At 45.0% G+C, this 20,304-nt stretch overlaps 1 protein-coding gene and 1 long non-coding RNA gene across 3 annotated transcripts in view; both read right to left on the bottom strand.

Moving 5' to 3' along the window:
- Window positions 1-1,565: 1,565 nt before the first annotated feature.
- Window positions 1,566-14,136, bottom strand: LOC128853989 (uncharacterized). Its single transcript, XR_008452861.1, has 3 exons — window positions 13,557-14,136; window positions 13,307-13,432; window positions 1,566-5,212 (listed from the first exon to the last, which is right to left on the bottom strand). It is a non-coding gene; the product is annotated as an uncharacterized LOC128853989 (long non-coding RNA).
- A 1,640-nt stretch (window positions 14,137-15,776) lies between these two features.
- Window positions 15,777-20,304, bottom strand: part of STXBP4 (syntaxin binding protein 4) — a 67,693-nt gene continuing 63,165 nt past the window's right edge. The window contains exon 22 of one of the 2 annotated variants that reach the window (XM_009563925.2): window positions 15,777-19,471. In XM_009563925.2, the coding sequence (XP_009562220.1) occupies window positions 19,360-19,471 (112 nt within the window). In that variant the 3' untranslated portion in view covers window positions 15,777-19,359. The remainder of the gene's footprint in view (window positions 19,472-20,304) is intronic. The other variant, XM_054083439.1, reaches the window with a different exon arrangement.

Raw genomic sequence — 20,304 nt, 5'->3', positions numbered from 1 at the left:
ACATTAAAACGAGTCGTTGGAGAGGAATCGAACACGTATGAGATTTCTGGGAAGATTTACACTCGCCCAAGTGGGAAATACATTCTGTCCCAGCTCTGGTCTCGCAGTGTGGTTGATGGGGACCCCTCCCTCGTGCTGCCAGGATGGGTAAAGGATGCTCCAAAACCAGTGTCGGAGCGCTGATCTGCGGGCACGGAGGCAGCAGCGCGGACCGCCCCCCCCAGCACTGGGAGGGGTCACGTGACCGCGCGGGCTGACCTACTTTGGGCCAATGGCGGCGGCCCCGGGTTGGGGTGGGGGGGGGAAGCGCAGAGAGCCGCACGGGCGCGGATCATAGCATCGTAGAATCACGGAATAGTTTGGGTTGGAAGGGACACCTCCCACAGGCTCAGGCTGCCCAAAGCCCATCCAGCCTGGCCTGGAACACCTCCAGGGATGGGGCAGACACAGCTTCCCTGGGCAACCTGGGCCAGGGCCTCACCAGCCTCATAGTGAAGAAATCCTTCCTTATGTCCAGTGTAAATCTGCCCCTCTGCAGTTTATACCCATCACCCCTCATCCCATCACCACAAGCTTTTGTGAACAGCCCCTCTCCAGCTTTCCTGCAGTCCCTTCAGGTGCTGGAAGGTCACTATAAGGTCTCCTCGGAGCCTTCTCCAGGCTGAACAACCCCAACTCTCTCAGCCTGTCCTCGTATGGGAGGTTCTCCAGCCCTCGGATCATCTTTGTAGCCTCCTCTGGACCCGTTCCAACAGCTCCATCTCCTTCTTACATTGAGGATTCCAGAACTGGACACAACACTCCAGCTGAGGTCTCCCAAGAGAGGAACAGAGGGGCAGAATCTCCATCCCCCCTGCTGGCTGCGCTGCTTTGGATGCAGCCCAGGACACGGTTGGTTTCTGGGCTGTGAGCACAAGTTGCTGGCTCACGTCAAGCTTCTCATCAACCAGCACCCCCAAGTCCTTCTCCTCAGGGCTGCTCTCCATCACATCATCCCCCATTGTGTACTGAAAACAGGGATTGCCCCAACCCATGTGCAGGACCTTACACTTGGCCTTGTTGAACCTCATGGGGTTCTCACAGCCCCACTTCTCCAGCTTGTCCAGGTCCCTCTGAATGACATCCCGTCCTTCAGGTGTGGCAACTACACCACTCAGCTTGGCATCATCTGCAAACTTGCTGATGGTGCACTCTTGCTGTCAATATCATTGATAAAGATATTGAACAGCACCGGTCCCAGTACAGACCCCTAAGGGATACCACTCATCACAGATCTCCTGCAACAACCCCTGCACCAGCATCAGACCCCGTACCGAACCACGCACTGAACCCATGCAGCAGCATCAAGCCCTGCACCAGCACTAACCCCCACATCACCACCAAACCTTGGATCAAACCCCGCATCAAACCCCACACCGGCAACAAATCCCTCTCTGTCATGGAACCCCATTTCAAACCCTAGTGCGGCACCAAACCCCACAAACCTCCCGCAGCGGCACCAAAGCCTGTACCAAACCCCACTTCCCGAGTGCTTTGAGGGCTCGAAGCTGCTCTAATGTCTCCCCGCTGCCTTCTCTCCTCCAGGCTGAACAATCCCAACTCTCTCAGCCTGTCCTCTGCGGGAGCTGCTGCAGCCTGCAGATCATCTCTGTGGCCTCTGTGGAGTCACTGAAGTTATTTCCACACTGAAGTTACTTTAAGCATGTTTTACAAAGGAGCTACTGCTTGTTTTAGGAAAAAAAAACCAACATTCAGTGTAGTTGATAAGAACTGTGCTTTTTCCACTGTTTATGCAGTTGCTCTTAATTTATTGCATTTGCATAGCTTGTAATGCTAATTGGGAATTCTGTTCTGAAATTCCTACTGGAAACCAAATCGCAGTTTTTCTTCCCTATACAGAAAACTCCAGTGAACATTTTCTTTACAGATAAAAATCTAACCAGTATCTTCCAGAGGACCTGCTTGTATCCTCTCTGTAAACACAGACAAAAGTGGGGCAGGAGGAGTGTGCAATAATCACAGCTCAGCATAAATGTCGATACCGATAGATGGAAAGATACCAATCCTGTGCCAGCAGACAGGTACCTCACAGTCAGCTGCTAATTGAGAGCTCTGTACATATTTAAATATAGATTGGTCTGAAGAATCCAATCCTTTTCTCTGACTGTCTCATTCTGTCTCATTGTTTAATAGAAGCCAGTGCTGCAAGCACGGTTGGAGAAAGCTCTCCAACTTCAGCAAAGCCTCCTCTGGTCAGGTATGCAAACAGGCACAGCTGGACAGCCAGTGGCATTTAATCCCTCTGTTAAGTCACTTTCTTTTAAATATGTTTTGTCCGAAGAAAATTGCAAAAGCAGGGGGAAGGGAAACAAGCTACAAGGCGGAGAGAGAGGATAAATAATGCAGGAGACCAGGCTTTTGGGTCAAGGCACAGAACATTGGTAAAAGCAAATGACTTAAGAGTACCTTAAATACCTACAGGGTGACCCCTCCTCAGCCCCTGAGGAGCCAAAACAGTGGATGGAAGGATTGAGTGAGATGCACCCCCCAAAAAAAAACAGAGGAGAGAATTTGAAGAGACTCAAGGTCCAGCCTTTGGTTTAGTTCTCATTTATCCTAAACCAGTGAAACATTCCCAGGCTGGCCTCAGACAGTCGTACATTTCCAGCTATGTGTGATGTGTAACTTGGAGGTACATAAAAAGCCACATGAGTGCAACTGAGTACCCACACCTTCACTGGAGCCCAAAGCAGCACCTTTTGAAGACAAGGTTGAGAAGCACTGAGAAGCAAAGCTTGATCCCTACTTCCTTCGCCATCGCAGAGGTTCTGGAAGCAGCTTGGCTTGGCTTTCCAAGTAAAAGCTGCTACCAACAGCACTGAATTGCTTAAAAATTGATGTTTGTTGTCCACGTGGTGTGCAGCTGAGCGAGCGGCTGTGGCTCCTCGCAAGAGGAAAAATGCTTGTTGAATGAACCATGATCTGCCCCCGCCTTCCTTTTTTTTTTTTTTTTTTGAGTTTAATTGAATGTGAGAGAGACAGGTTTGGAACTGCTTTTGGGTGATGGCAGAGGAACTTCTCTTAAGTAATCTGGGGTTGTTCCAAAAGGCATTCCAATTCTCAGAAAAATAGGTATTACTAGTAATTGCTTATGTGCTAGGAGTTGAAAGATTAATAATTTTCTCTGCCAAGGTTTACAGTCAGCCTTTACCATGACAGTAGATCAAATACACGTACTTGCCTGGGCAGCTGACCTGGTTTGAACTCAGCGAGTGTTACTCTCAGCGATGACTACATTTTTGGAACAAATTCTCTGCTATGCTTTTTAAAGCAACCCTGACCTTGTAAAGCATTAACCAGCCTCTCAAGCCCATTTCACGCACCTACTGCCCCCGGTGCCCGAGTGAATTATTTAGACCCAGTAGGTGTAACCAGCCAGATGACAGAACCGGATTGAGACAAGCGATAAGGGAGTAGCCAGGCTGTTTTGCAGTTGACTTCCCCTGAATAAGGACAACTCCCAGCTGGTGCCAATGGGAGAAACAACTTGATCTTTCCATATATTCCCCTGCACTCCATTCCTCTTCCTTTCTCACTTTTGGCTTGCATGCTGCAGAAAGCTGTTCTTACATGCTCAGGCTGTTTGATTTTGGAAGTTGGCATTGCTTTTACTGGAGATAGAAGAGCACCCACGAGCACAGATTAAAACAGCCCATCCCCAGGCAGAGCTGTAACAGAGGAGTTAAAGGTGCAGGAGCTGAGCATCTCCTCCTTATTCAGAGTTTCTATTGAAGTCAATGACCCAGATTTCTCTGACTTCAAATGGCTGTTTTCAGAGAGCTTGCTGGAGGCGCGGTGCTGGGGAAGGTCAGGCTGAATTTAGCCTGAAGTGTTCTGCGTGCATAGGTTTATCAGATCTGGATCGGGAGACCTTGATACTGAAACCCCATGGTCTTCAATGAGGTCTGTCAAAGTCACTGGAGTGAGTAGGACCCTGTGCTTCAGGCTTGTGAAGCTGCCCTAAACTTGGCATTTCTTTCTGCCCTGCACTTCTGTGATCAGTTCTGTGACACCCACCTTGCTCTCAGGTTTCTTTCTTAAGAGAATAATTTAAAAGAAAATTGCAAACTGTTTTTTAATGCCATGGGCATAGATTAAGAACCCATGCAATGTGGTGAACCTCTCATCTTTGGCAAGGAAGCCTGACCTTCTGCAGAAAACCGGGAAAATTCCTACAGACAGCTATCAGGCTGCTAGACATAAAGGCGTTAAAGTCCTGCTGTGTGTCCTTAATAAAGTGTCATTGTAGCTGCATATATTTAAAAAGAGCAGCAAGTAGTGCAGAAACACACATTACTGATCCCTATGCAGTTTATCCTGTGGGTTTAGATTCATTAAGCCTTGCAGATGAGGCTGGTTTGGGGTTCCCTCCTCTTTTTTACTGTACTCCCACTTTCAGCTCGTGTCGAGCTGCAGTGCCCTTCCTTAGCCCAGCCAGGGCGGTTCTGCTCAGTTACCATCTCTCTTGTGGCCCATTTTATTCTCTTTTAAATCTGTCATCAGAAATTTCTTTTGGAAACTAGTTGCTATCTCAGTGTCAGAGTATGCACATTGAATTTGTCAAATACCAGCGTACCAGGCTTCTGGAAACCTACTTATGCAAATACCATAAAGCAACAGAGACAGGATAACAACGAACACTGTCTTAAGAGGCAAATGTTCCCTGGGTTCTGCGTGTGTATCTCCCTGCTTTACTTGGTACAGGCAGTTGGATTAGATCTCTAAAGATTAGTTTAAAAGGGCTTGGGGAAAAATAAAAGGAGTATTAGTAACTTGGGTTTTTTTAATGTATATTCAATCACAGACCCAGCTTTATTGATCCAGAGTATCCCCAAGCTGCACTTCAGTCATATGGTTCTGCGTTTATCAAAAGGAAAAGGAGGTGTTTTCTCATAATGATATGTTGGCTTTGTCTTACCAGTGTCCAGGGGTGCCGCGTGCTGTGACGCAGGATGGAGCAGTTGCACACTGGGGATTGTGCTCCAAGGGAAAGGAGCAGATTCGGAGTGTTCAAACCACAAGTCCTCCCGCCTCTCTTTTCCGCTGGAGTCAGCAGCTCTGCAAAAGTCCCGCTCCCCGCTTCATCTTCTGAAAGAACGGGCTGATTGCTAACGTCTCCTGCGAGGACAGATGTGTACAGAAGAGACGTACGCTGAAAGAGATGCATAATATTTGCCGTTTGAAACAGCATTCAGCTTTGTGCTGTCAGCTTGTAAAGTTGTTTTTATGCATTGAAGTGAAATGTTGAACTTAATTGAGATGAATACAATGGTAGCCGGCAGCTGTATCATAATAAGCCTTCAATATACATGTGAGCACAAGGAAGCACACAGGCTTTGCTATTGTTTGTTGCTTTATTCTGCCTTTGAGTTGCCTTTTTATTTTTCTTAATGTCATATTTTCTTTTAAAGTTATCTGCCCTGATCTGCAGTAATGTGGGTGCATGATTAACTGCATTTGGACTAAAAGTATTCTTGTCCGAATGTTTTCCTGGCCAGGCATTTACCCTATAAGCTGTATTGAAAGCATCAAGCAAGAAGCTATATTCAAAACATCAAACATAACCAGTTTAATATTAAGCCAGCTTTGTATTATTTTTATTCCCATACGTTTTTTAAGTCCTCTTGAAGAAAATCATTAATTAATTGCCTGGCAGGTTAAGTTGATTTTGTAGGCTCACAATCAGCATTTTCATAAGCAAGGGTTTGGGTTTTGTTTGTATTTTTGTTTTATTATTTTAAACTGCCAAAGGGCATAAACATACTTAAAGAGTTCTCTATAGCCATTTGACAGCATGTAAGCTAGGAAATAAAGACATCCTCCTCCTGTATTTTCCCTTAAATGGCTTTGACCTGGAGAATATATGATGTGGATTGGCATGAGAAAGAAGGCTGTGATCTTACTTTTGCTGTTTGTTATAGCGGTTTCAAACTTACCAAAGGAAAAAAAAATAGAGGCTTATAGATGGCTGCTCGCCAACATCACTAATCAGAATTTTAATGAGATTTTTCTTTTCGAGGCCTAAATTGGGTCTAATTAACAACATATAAAGCAAATTTATAATGCCATAAATGGGATGCAGCCTACTGCATATAGCATGTGTTTCAATCTCTTTACAAATAGAAATTTTGAACAAAATACACATTCTTTAAATATATGTATGTCTTAATTAACAAATTGCCTTTAGAAAACGTGGTTCTAGACTTTTATAATCCCTTTGACGTCTCTGGAGGGGAATAGAACCCCCATATGATGTCCTCTCACATTGACAGAGCCTCCTGGAAGCCCCAGTCCGACACACGCCGCTGTTGCGGTGGCAGCGTGAGCTGGGCCCTTTTCCTTCCCCCGAGTGCTCCATTTGCCATCCTCACATCTTCGGATGGAGCATGTGTTCCTATTGTTTGTGGGCTGGATAACCAGCCTGTGGCTCCCATTTCCCAACCAGCACAAAAGGCACGGTTATATTTAGTCTACACACAGTGTTCTTCTCCAAGCATTTAAGACAGAAAATTATTAACCAGTATAAGACGTCATCCTCAAAACACAGCGTTTTTTCTTCCCCCAAAGTAGATTTTGTTCATAGAGGGATAAACCGAAAGGACTCTTCTCTTCCCCTTTCCCCCCTCCCCCTGAGATTTTCTTGTTATTTATGATACCATAGCTCTGGCTTACCTGTTACATATGAAATATCTCAAAATAGGAAGGCGTCTTTAATCAGAGCTACTCAGATGCAGCTTAATGCTATTTAACACCTCAAAGCACGGAACTGCAGCTTCTGCCTCAACAACCCATTTTCTTCACATTCTGTGACCGTTAATCAGGAAATCTCCTGCAAAGCTTTCTTCCAAGTTTCTTCTTTAGTAAGTAATTCTTATTTCTTTATTCCAGCTAAATCAACGTCCCTTTTGATTGATTTTGCTCATGAGACTAAAGATGAGGAGCAGCAGCAGTAACAAACCCACCAAAGGACACCAGAGCAGAATGGATAGAAACCCCAAAGCAAATACTAACCCTTTCGCAAACTCCAGGTCATCAGTTCTGGCAGTGCTGGGTTGAAGTGATCAGAACACTTCAGCAGAACTTCGAGTGTTTATCTGGAAAGCTGTAACTAGAGTTTATGCTAATTGGTAGCAGCTACAGTTAATAAGACAGGCTATCAACTGACCGTTAGCTCTGAACTAACATCAGTCCCGTCCTAAGTAAGCTTAAACAGCCATTTCAAATGTGTATTTCTTGAAGTGTGTAAATAAATATATTCACGGCAACTTTAAGGAAAGAGCCAGACCGCAGGGCAGAGGGAGCCAACATCGTTTTGCATCTGTTACAACACTCAGGATAATGTTTTGGTTGATTTCTAGTGGAAATATTTGTTTTTCAGCTGGAATTTTGGTAACTCAGAACAGATGTTCACAGCAATGTTGGAATACCCTCTACCCATGCTTTTTCTGTTGTGTGTAACAGCACTTGATTTAACCTAATCTAGGAAAAAAAAATAATATACTGTGAAATTACAGGGTTTAGAAAAGGTACAGAGTAATGGATTCCAATTTGGATATCTCTTCATTTTATCAGACTTCCAAGACACACAATAACGCACACAAAAATCTACCCAAGCAGCCACATTTCATCTGGTTTGTGACCCTGGATGGAGAAGTGCTGGTCTAATGCTATTTTTTCCAAAGCATTGTAAAGTAACCATCTCAGCTTTCTGACCATTTCCCACTTTCACCAAGTTAGGGAACTTAAACAAGGGGAGCAAAGAAGGTTCTGGTAATTAGAAAGTTATTTGTATCTCCTAAAAATCATTAAGAATTCAGTATATTTAAAGTCTATTTATATCACTTAGAGACCTCTGGCCACAGAGCAGCCACAAACACAATCCTCTCTTCCCCAGTTACTCACATCCCTCAGCGTTTGGCCAGGAGAAGAGAGGGAGTGCTGCTCTCTGCTCATTAAATTAGCGAGGGGAGCAGCACATTCTGAAACCTATAAACAGCTTTGCATTTATTTCAGGGGCACCTGAGAAGCGAACAGCTTCTGTCAAGTTGGAGAGGCTGCCTTTCTTTTTTTTTTCATGTTTTTCCCTAAAGAGGCAAGTCCCAGCCTTGTCTCCAAGCGCAAACATCCACAGCTATTTGCTGATGTGAATTCCACATTGCCTGATGGCTTTACCTTAAGAGGTCTGTTGTTTCTTCTAGGAACTTCCAGATGTTCTGCTCTAATGGTGTTGCTTCCTAGGAAAGAGCCAAACAAGCTGGCACACAGCTATTTAATGGTTATCCTTTGCAGCTTCCTTTCTTTCCAGGTGGCATCACTACATTCTTAAGGGCTTAAAGTGCTAATGAGGTCAGAGGGGAGTCAGTGACTTGGTTCTGTGTGAAGCAAACATTTTGATTTACAGTTACTGCATGAAGCTCTTGAAATGTGCACAAAGAGATTTCCTCACCGGTTTGATGCACAGGATAACACGCTCAGCCCAGGGACCGCTGCCTGCTGGTCATCCCCAGTGCCACCAGCTGAGGAAGGAGAGGCCGAGCGTGTGGAGCACAGCTCCTCTTCGTGCCTCAGCTGCTTTACACCAGCATCTCATACCGAGAGATGCACTTAACGCTGTAAGAGGTGGAACAAGCATGAGCTTGTTATGCAAATGCAGATTTTACTAGAATATATTCTTTGCAAGCAAGTTAGTATTTATAGCGGTGACATGAGTCACCTTCTTAGATACCATGGATACAGCGTTTCATCCACTAACTCCATCTAACTACTATCAGCTTTTCACCATATTTTGCACTTGTACAACCGAGTGATTGTTTTTTTGCTCCTTGGGATACTCCTTCCTCACTGTCCCGGTGAGAACTGGAGCCAGCGGGCACTGAAGTGCCTCTGTGGCACAGGAGCTTCCATGAGACAGAAACAAAACCACAGCTGCTCTGGGCTTTTGGATGAGATTTTTGGAACCCGTCTCTGATGCTTTGCTCGGACATCCAGCACTATTATCTCATTTTTTGGCTGTTATCTGACTTGTCTACTGTTATATTATGAGATCTTCCTGGGAAAATCTGTCCTTTCTGCAAGCAGGGTCCTGCTGCCTTGTTATTTGGCTTTGCTTGAGCAGTAGGTGTTAGATCCAGGCACCCCAGAGCTACTGGCGTGCTGGGCTCTCACAGTTACCTGCGTCACGTACTCCTGTCATGGGCCTGAGAAATGTGTTCCTTCTCTGTCTGTTTACAATCCCTTATATTTGGGTTTTAAGCTCCAAGATCGAGGCCCCAGCTGGTTGGGAAGAGCCTTGCATCACTGACTGGCGCAGAGCTAAATCTGATGTTTATCTTACATGCAGTCCAGGAGCTTTCATCACTGCATATGATCCTCCATGTGTTATAAGGTGGAATAGTTCTGAACCGTCTTTTTGATACTGTGTTTGGAGAATAAAGTTTTCTTCCATCTTAAACCTTTACACCTGATCTGGAGTCTCCCCGCATCAGCACAGCTCAGCACAGGGGTTGCAGCAGTAGTGCTCATCTCTCTGCCACCACTTGCTGTGTGGCCTTGGACCAGTCACACAGTTTCTGTCACTGTTGTCTCATTGTTTTCCTGTAGGAGCAGGATGAGGATCTTGAGAGTAACATCTGTATCCCAGGCGAATATTCACAGGAGTTAGCAGTGTGATTTCATATATAAATAAGGTAATGAGGTCCTTTATGACATTGACAGATTAGAAGCCTCTTGTACACAACAACCATGTACTTGTTTCCAGTAATAAGTCCTGTAGCAGTACATTATATTTCTCCGAATCTCGCAATAACAGCCTCTTGTTGCTCTCTCAAGCCCTGCTCACGAGCTTCAGAGGTCTGGAGATGACATCTGCTTAGTAACAGCGTTGGCATTGATCTCGGTCGTTCCGGATCTCTGCACTTTGCTAGCACAAACAGCCTAATGACTGCTCATCATAAGAAATCTGAACTGCCTGGATCCCAGTTAAGATTTGGAGGGTTTGATCCTGCTGGGTGCTTGTTGAGAGCCAGGCCATCCTCAGCCCATCACGGGGGGTAAAGGCATTCTGCCTGCTGCCCAGTGCAGCTTGGGCAGGGAACCTGTGCAAGATGCTGTCCTGCATGAAACCTTGGTTGCTGTGGGTTACTGGTAGGTGGGGCTGCTGGTAGGTGAGATTGGTTGACTTACAGGTCGCACTGAGGTCCTTTGGAAGTCAGTCAAAGGCTTTGTGATGTGAAGATTAGAAGCTCATGAGTAATCTCTACTAAAACTCTCTCTCACTAGGCTGTTGAAATTTCTCAGGTGCTCTATCTCACTGCCACAGAGCCTGTGGGCTTTAAAATCAAAATGATCTGCCAAACTATTCTATTTCCATCCCAAGGATCAGAAAAGCGTCCATCAGGGTCTGTGCCACTGTCACTGAAAAGGTGACACTGGTGTTATTTTAAATGTCAGACTCGCTGTCATCTGAAGTGGATTGTAAATTTTAACACAGAGTAAACTCTGCACAGGTGAGGAGCGTGTAGCTCTGACACACAGTGCAGGACAGACATGGAATGTGGTGCTTTTGGTTCACTTGGGGAATTTCAGCACATTTCAGCACTTGAGACGCCCTCATGGAAGGCACCAGTGCAGGCAGCACTAAGGGAAGTCTGCAAATGAGCTGAAGAAAAAAAATTAAGCTCTCCAGTTGTATAATAAAAAGGAGATGTGATTTCTTTTCAATATTTATAACAGTTCCCCTCAAAATTAAAAAAAAAAAAATCAGTCTGATTTAGGTTTTTTTCCAGGCTGTAGGGGCTCCAGGGGAGTAACCGCTGTTCCTCAGCACGGGGATGCTGCAGACAGAGAACCAAGCACCTTGACAGCCTGTTCCCGGCCATCCCCGCTCACGCAGCGAGGGTGTAACGAGGGATGGCAGGAGCTATTCTGAGCTGGTGCCTCCCCAAAGTCTTTTTGCTTTCATTTAGACATGGGGTTTTTTTTTCTGCTCCAATACCTGCCATTCCCTGTTGCAAACAAAGATGTCAGGGAGGTTTCCTGCAGCAGAATTTTGCTCTGCTAGAGCCCTGCGTGAAAGCAATGCACATTTCGCCATCCCTTGTGGGGTTGCTACTATTTTACAGCAGTTCAGTTTAAGCTTTTAGAGGGGAGATTGAGATGAGATCTTGGGAAGAAATGTTCTCCTGTTCAGGTGGGGAGGCTCTGGCCCAGGTTGCCCAGAGCAGTGGTGGCTGCCCCATCCCTGGAGGGGTTCCCGGCCAGGTTGGATGTGGCTCGGAGCAATCGCATCCAGTGGGAGGCATCACTGCCCACGGCAGGGTTGGAATGGATGGGCTTTGAGGTCCCTTCAACCCAAACCATTCTATGATAGTTCACGCAGCTGCCATGAGAACCAGGAGAGCAACCTGGCACCAAGAAAATCCATCGCAACGTTGCTGTTGGGTTTTTCAAGAGGGGTAAAACTTCCCTCTATCTCTGGGATTTTCCCCAAGCAGATTGGGTTCAGTGACTTCTCCTTGTGCCTCAGTGTTTGGACAATAAGGGGAATGTTTGCTTGCCTTGAGAGCTACAGCAGAACTACAGCGTTCCCACGAGCATCGGCCTTGTTATGAGAGCAGGCGAGGCTTCCCTAGAAATGTGGTACCATTTCAAGTGGTGACTCCAGGGAGAAGTCTGCCAGCAGCCTTTTCATCTTCTCTGCATCTCGACTCATGAATAAACATGGGGAGAGAGGGAGCTACACGTAAAGCAGCTGGGACCCTGTCGCTGTAGAGCTGTGGATCCTCCCAGGCGCTAGCTAGGATTGGCTCCTCTCTTTCTGGGCTATCCAGTATTTTAGCAGGTGTTTCCCTGTCTCCTCGAAGGGAGCTCATTGCACCAGGATGCTAAAGCAGCTCTGACTGATTTCAGGTCACGTTAACAGCAAACGAGAGGGAACAGGCAGTCTCATTGGGAGAGCTCTGCTCCCTTTCCTCCCTCGACTTCAGGCAGGCTGCGGATCAGCCCACTTGTGATCCAGCTTCAAGGAAGGCTTGAATCGAGATGAATCCCAATGTTGTCCATAACGTTAACATGTCCCCTACCTCCCAGAACTGCACAAACTGGCACAGGGCTATCATGGCTGAGGTTCTTATCCAGAATCTGCACTGTAGATTGACAGGTTAACTTCTAAGAAAATCTATTCTTAGGCAGCAGTCACTACTAGCAATTACTGTGCTTTTATCTGTCGCTGTCAATGCACTGTAAAAAGTAGCTGTTATGCCCATTTTATAGAAGAAACAGATGTACTAGAGATGTCTGAGTAGATTTAATACAGAAATTGCATGCCTAAAAGGTGTTCTAGAAAATCCCATCATTATCACATGACTGATTTTATTCAGTGCACCCAGGAATTCAGCAGATCTGCTGCTTGGGCTTTTCTTATTTGTTTTAAAGCAATAGTTTGGAGGTTTTCATTTTACTCCCCTTCTGGGGTAGAGGAGAAGCTGAAACGAGACTATCTATCATCATTTTCATTTAAGGCAAACTTTCAGGTAGGCGTTTGTGTGAAACTTGTTGAGGTTTAATTTGGTTTTGTGATCAAGAGACACAGAAGTCGCATTTGTGAAATCCAATTAGGCTGCAGCGCTGGCAGGGACACATGGCATAAGGCATGTCCATCCACCTGACTGCCTGTCCTGCCCTGCTCTCAAAACCTTCAGCCTCCGTGGCAGAGCCGTGCTGCTCAGCTCAGGTATTTGGGATTACTGCAAACTCAATTTACATGTTTGGGAGTTGTCAGCCTTGCGGACTGGAGCACCTCCCGTATGAGGACAGGCTGGGAGCGCTGGGGTTGCTCAGCCTGGAGAAGAGAAAGCGCCACAGACACCTTAGAGCAGCTTCCAGGACTGAGAGGGGCTCCAGGAAAGCTGAGAAGGAGCTCTTGATCAGGGAGTGCAGGGATGGGACAAGGGGGAAAGGTTTTCAGCTGAAAGAGGGGAGATTGACGTAAGATCATAGGGAGAAATGTTTTGCTGTGAGGGTGGGGAGGCCCTGGCCCAGGCTGCCCCATCTCTGGAGATGTTCAAGGCTGGATGGGGCTTGGAGCAGCTCATCCAGTGGGAAGTATCCCTGCGCATGGCAGGGAGGTTGGAGCTGGATGTGTTGGCATCAGTAACTGTGAACAACTACTAAATGCAGTTAAGGGCTAAAAGTGGCTGAAGACTTTCCACTGCAATAATCTAAAACTATAGAGCATAGAAAAGTTTACCTGGAAAGGAGCCTTCTCGGGAATTGCCTCTCACGCACTACGGATTCAGGGACGTGATGATGCACTGACCGTGCCACTGTCTTCACTCCCAGCTGCAGAGTCCCTGGCCTTGTCTTTCCCATCTGGCTGTAGAAATAAAGAAACTAGATACTTCTCCTTACTTGGAGAGCAGTGATTTGTCACAGCGATATCAGAAACCAAACTGCTGATGACCTGGCTGTTCTGCTTGCCCCTCTGGGTGGCAGCTCACCCTTGCCTGGAGGAGTCCTCTGTGACACCTGCTTGTGCTGGTGCCAAACTTCATTCCCAATGGCCAACACAGTCTCTTCTAAGAGGGAATATATAGTTGTTCAGAACAGGCAGAAGTTACTACGGCCTTTTCTTTCACTTTCCTGAACCTGCTTTCACTTGTGGGTAGGTTAACCTGTGTGAACACAACAGTCAGGATGAGCGACAGCAACAACCCTGGACTGGTAACAAATTCTGGACGTAGACTCCAGAATTTTCTACCAAACCACCCCTGAGCACAGCAGTAAAACTGACTTTTCAGTCCTCAGCCAGCCACAGGACTTTCCTGCTAGTGTACATTTGCTATTGATTTGCTTCTGGGTTTTATGTCATTCGCTGCAGGGCTCTAAACGGTTATTGGAACCCCAGAGGCTGTATCACCACCTTAGCATCCACAGTCAGAATGGGTTAAGCACATACACGCAGAGTCAAGGCTGCGGTGATCAACCTGCATTCCTAAACCTGAGAACGCAAAGACATGAACAAGATGAGATTAATTGCATTTACACGTTTTCCTTTAACGATAAAATGATTCCCCTTGGTTGCGTCTTTCAAAAAGCCATCTAATAAGATGGTCATACTCTAACACTGCTGGCGTCCTATTTCCTGATCTTCTTTATTATTTACAACACTTTTGCATTTAATTTGAAGGAACAATTTGATTGGAGTGGCAGGCAGCTTCCTTAATGGGCTTGTCTGCTCCTGCTCACGCCGTGATAGCAATTATATACGGTTCTCTTTGACTTGGACCGTGTAACTCCCATGGTGACTAACGTTGGGGTCCTCAACAGCACAGACTGGAGATGAGCCAATGCCGGTCAGCCTGCTGCTTGGGGACTGAAAGCTTCGCTGCCCCTGGGGAGCTCAGAGCTCTTGGTTTCCTCAGACCGTTGGGGTTGGAAAGGATTGGTGATGCACTACCAGGCTTTGGAGCGAAAATGAAAACAGTAGAAGGAACCCCAATGCTTTGCCTTTCCTAAGATCCTTTCTTTTCCCATATCGCTGCTATTATTGTTCTATTTTTATTTTAGGCCACAAACATAATTTTCTTTTTCCATTTTAATCATATGTTTTAATGGGTTCTCTTCACATGCAGCAGCAAGGATTGTTCTTGATGATAATCATAATTGGGCCATAGGGACATATTGACTGCTTAATAGCTAAAGAGCAGAGCACTTAGATGAATACATTTCCAGTTGGAGAGTGGTTTTGGCAGCCAGGGTGAACTCGGGACTTACCCAAAGCAGCAGCAAACCCACTGATTTTTCATACTATGCTTTTAGGCAAGAAGCCTGGCAGTCAGACTGATATTCCCCATAATGACTGTCTCAAGCAACTGGATTCGTCTTTATCGAGCTAAGTGATCATTTCAGCAAACGCCCTCATTTGCAGCCCCCAGTGAATAATAAGGCATCACATGGCTGCAGTTTGATATCTCAGGTCATCAATATCCTTCATAACATGAAGAGAGCACACCTTAAGTATGTTTTGGAAATGGTGCTGGACTAAATCCTGTGTCTCAAGCACCACTGGAACTGCTGAACAGATCCTCGTCCTTTCTGTTAGGCTGAGAATAGCTGAGCCCAGTCGACATATATGCTGTAATGCAAGAAAACATCCTTAGATGGTAATTAACCCTCTACATATTTAAGCCCAGGTAATCATGGAAGTTGTAAATCACAGATGGAGATCTTTATCATACACAGCAGATCAAACATGACAGAATTTGCAGGGGACACACCAACTTCCCAAAACATAACTGGCAGCAGACGGCAGAAGCGTTTTCTTTCATATATTCTCTTTAACTGAACAGCTTTAACTAGTTTGGATTTGACGTAGATACGGTACCATGAGGACAAACCCCGTATTGATTATCAGATTTCAACTTCCCAACCTAGTAGCTGGAAACAGGAGGTTCTATTTATAACAGATTTTGGGCTGTTCCAGTCTTTTTTTCAACTATATGACTTAACGATGAATGATGCAAAACTCATTGCGTCTTTGTGGGAAGACAATTTAATACTATTATGTTGCAATAAAATAACTTATCTTAAAAGACTGTTATGAAAATATCAGTCTATTAAATCCGTGGCAATGTCAGCCGCTGTCTAGGGAAAAAAAAACATCCAGCATAAGCAATAAATAATGAAGCCACCAAAAAATCTGAGCAGTACCTGGATGGCAGAACCGGTGAGATGGACGGTATTTTTAGTATTACATGAAAACAATCCCCAGGGAAAGACAAAGCTGGTTACAGAGGACAAAGGTTAGGCTTTATTCATTAGTATTTGATTTTTGGTACGCTATCATTGCAAGCAGTAAGGGGAAAGATTTACTAAGGTATTTAGGTACCTAAACATGCCTAGCAGCATTTATAGCAGCATCTAAGTAGGTTAGGTGCCTAATTCCTATTAACTCCATCAACATCTTTAAGCTGCTAAACATCTTTGCCAACCTGCCCCCAGGGCCTGAGGTGTCTGAACTGGTGGGGCTGAGCTCACCTGCAGCAGCTGAAGCTCAAGCTGACGCTCCTCGGAGCAGGGCGGGATGGACGATACGCGAGGACCAGGAGCACAGAATTGAGCAAAGGCTTCTGAGATGACTTGAAGTTTGGTTACTGACTTAACGCTAGAACAATACAACGGTCACTCAGCGCAGGGTTTGCAAAAAGGCCACTGAATGTTGGTGCTCGGTTTGGGATAAGTGTTAAGGCTTCTTAAGCAGGGGGTTCGGAATCCCATCAAGTTCCCAGAAAAGTTAGGATTTCACAGGTTTTAATAGCATTTGCTGCCCTTCAGGAGAGCCTTTCCCACTTGTCATTCCAGCTCACAGATGTGTGTGTCCTCTTTATCTGGTGGGGTTGATGAAAGGACCATCAAATTTGCTGAGTAGCGTTATAAGGAAGCTATTTAGCACCTATGAAGCTGAGTACCTAACATGTCTGTGTAGGTATTTGTGTTCAGCTCTTTGCTTCGATGGGAGAATGTGCCATCTTAAATTTAGTAGGATGTCAGGTGAAGATTAACACCGGTGTCTACAAGAACAGCATTTTTCCAAATGTCACCTTTACATGGAAAACAGAGACAGGAATCATTTATGGCCACATGGCCACTCCTTTATAGAGCTGTAGTTCCATATTTTAAAGGATATAACATGCACTTTGATTTCTTTTCCACTTATTTTTTTTTTTTATTTTGGAATAAAAATGAATAGCTGTTGTTTACAGTGTTGCGTATTTTGACAACTGCTCTTTACAAATTCTTCTTACATTATCCTAGGACCATTTTTTCAATATTCACAGTTCAGCTTAATCAAGATAATTTCACAAACTATTTCACAGAAGGGAAGAGGCAAGGGGAGATCGAGAGAAATAACCTAGGAAACAAGAATGCCAGTGTACAAAAATAGATGGGAACATTTGGAGATTGTAGGTATGAAAATGTAGTCTGAATAACGGAGAATTTGAACTAGCGGATTAGCTGCAGAGGTAACGCTCACCGGAGAAGCAGCTAGATAGAAGCAGTGATCTATTTCTAACGTCTTTTTCTAACATCCTCTCCGAAATGCCCAGTGAGCTGTCGCAAAGCCACCAGCAGAATAAAGCAAGACTGTGAGGGTCAAGTGGAGATACAAAGCTGTCGAACAGAACTAGAAAACTGGAATCTATATGCTGCCTAGATAGCATGGAAGTATGACCTGAAACACCTGTCACAAAGCATCCAAAGGATTACAAAGGCTACAGCAAATATCACAGGAATTCAGAACATGATCCATCCTCTGTGGGTCAGCCCGTGCCTTTTTCAGAAAAAGGATTTAAATAAAAATGCTTCTACAGTGTCCAACCCTGAAACTGAAGCACATGCTCTGCCCCTTCAGTTGTGTTCTCGGGGAACACAAAGGATGCTGTGAAGCATGCAGGAGCCACTGGAGCACAACGTGGCTGAAGCATCGGTGTGTTGTTGCTATCAGAGGGTTTCTTAGACATGTAAGATACTGTGGATCTGCTGAGCAAGCTCCTCCTCCCAATCCACACCACCTGGGTGGATTCATGGATAATTTGGTTCTAACCTAGTGAAAAGTACAAAACACTTCTTTTCCTATTTATTCAATATATCCTGACATCTACGTCCAGCAAAGCCTGCAGAAAAGTCTTTTGTGAGCTGCACTTTGCTCCTTCAGAAGAACATTTGGTGATGTGCTCTACAGCTCAGGCTGTAGATATTGCTGTGCTGCTTTTCAAAGCAGAGACTTGACTTGGATTTTAAACAAAGTTCTATTCTTTTTGATTCAAAAGGATCAATGGCTACAGCGTGCCTGGCTCGGCACAGCCCTGTAATGCTGAGGACAAGAGTGTGGCACCACAACTGCAAATGAGTCTGGTCTTTATACTCATTTCTTAAAGCACAGGGATGTTTAAATCCAAAGCCACACCTGCTGCAGACAGACCTCAGAAAATGGGATTGTGTGGCCTCATTCCTTTGTATCAGCCAATAGATGCGAGCTGAAGTGCCGAGGTGTGACTGAATCTTTCCAGGGAGATTCTGAAGTCCTTATGTGTGTGGCCAGAAAGAATACAGACTGCTTTTACTGCAGATATGCCTTCCTCGCACTGTTACAATCCAATTCTCCTCCTTGGACTGAAGGTCAGAGGGTTTTCCTTTGACAAATTCATCAGTGCTTCGGCTAAATCTCAGGTCTTTCATTCACTAGTCAACACCTACCATATAGATTCTACGCATACTCACATATATAAAGAGCCTCCAGAAAAGCCCTCCATATGATCATGGATCTGACATCATACATTGTGCTGTGAGTTGTGAGATTTAAACCATCCCGTGGTACTGAGGGACAGTGAAACCTGTTCATCAGCTCGCAGTAGCCCCCTGTCGTTTTCTTTATCCTCTTTAAATCATCACCAATGTGTACAAAACGATTTTGTTCTACTTAAAGACCAACTTTGAGGAGGTGACTGATTTCTGCTGATCCTGGAGGTGGTTTCACAGGTTTCATTGTACTTGAAACTTCACAGCTTCCCCTGAAGTATCTGAGGCATGGATGTGTCGGTTTAGCAGAGTACAAAAGTAGAATGATTTTCATTCTTGCCTCATATCGTTGACAGAGTATGGTGTCCTCTACCAAAATTGTTTCTTTTTACATGACAACTTTTCAAAGACTTATTTTTCTAAATCCGAACCATCAATCTTAGTGTTTAAAAGGCTCCAATACTTGTTATAAATTGCTGAATATCTATTATCAAAACTTGTCATAATAACTTTTTCATAAAAATCAAAGTTTTCAGTAGTTAAAGAAAAGGTATTGACATTACACCCACTGGCATTGGTTAAAAGAAGGAGAAAGCTCACCTTACATCTCTCGGTCAACCCTTTCCTAGGATTTACCATGCGACATTACAAGCAAAGGCCTGATCTTAACTCCCATGTTGGTCAAAGCTGTGAACATTTCACTTCAGGGCAGTGCAGTTGTGCCAGCAGAAGTCATGAAAAGACTGGATTGGGCCCTGAGATAAGGCTGACCCCCGCACACCAAACCGGGACAGGTTAAGGACTGGAGGGAGACTTCTGCCATGCCTGCACTTTTCGTGGCATCAGTAAATCTACCTAAAAGACTGGCAGAACTTCCCCTGACTTGACGGGCAGAAATGCCACCAGGTACCATGACATTTGACTAGAGGGTACGTAGGTTAGAAAGGGTGCATCTTCTCACTAGTGCACTGAAACTAAACTACTTCTTGCCAACAGACGTCCTCAGCTTTTGGACCCGGGAACCTCTCTTATTCCATCGTCATCATCCTCGGAGGAAAGCAAGCTTAGCGCGCTTGTTACAGGATGGATCCATGATGTTGTCTGTGTCACGTGGCTAAAAAGAAACAAGAAATGCTATTAGCAACCCCAAAGAGGTTCTATCTCTTATCTGAAAACAAGAAATACCAGATGGAGCCTGAAGTTGTAATCATAATTACAGAACTTCCAAATACAGAATTCTCTTTTTCTTGCTGACTATGGGATTTCACAAATGAAATGTGGGCTCTTCTGGGTGCAGGAACCTGGGCTGAAGGTCTCATCTCCCAATACGATAGAGAAAATGCTTTTGTAAGGGACTCTTGATACAGACCGGTAGCATTTCCTGTTAATTAATACAGCTGTAGACAATTAACCCAGCAATAGCGCACAGCCCAGACTACCGAAGTCTTACAGAACTTCAAGCTAGCAAGGTATTAATATTGCCATCATCCCAGTTAAAGCCTGAGGCACAGAGGTCAAGAGAAAGTTGACCAAATGTGGAATCAAATCATAGAAACCCCCTCATTTTTTCAGAATGTGGGCTAACATTCTTGCAGAAAAAGGCTGATGAATAAATCTAAAAAGGGATGGTCTTTCTATCGCCTCTAGACCAAATTCTGGACATGCCTCCACAGCCTTTAAACATAGAATAAAAGGAAGTCAAGTCAATACTACTTTTTAAGGCTTAAACCCTACATTTGACACACGGTCTAAGCTGCTTTATAGTGTTTGGTGAGCTTCTATATGAATGGAAAGAACCTGATGAAGGCTCGGTAAGGGCAGATAAATGGAACGGGCTTGCTGTTTGCAGTGAGAACAGTGAACACCTTATGGCTGGTAGCATGCATGCCAGCCATACTGTGTGTGGGCAAGACACAGCCTCTTCTCCCTTCTGGAATAATGTGTTCT

This window comes from Cuculus canorus, chromosome 18 (genome assembly GCF_017976375.1).
Source record: "Cuculus canorus isolate bCucCan1 chromosome 18, bCucCan1.pri, whole genome shotgun sequence".
Classification (NCBI taxonomy): domain Eukaryota; kingdom Metazoa; phylum Chordata; class Aves; order Cuculiformes; family Cuculidae; genus Cuculus; species Cuculus canorus.
This window is presented reverse-complemented; position numbering and strand designations above follow the sequence as displayed.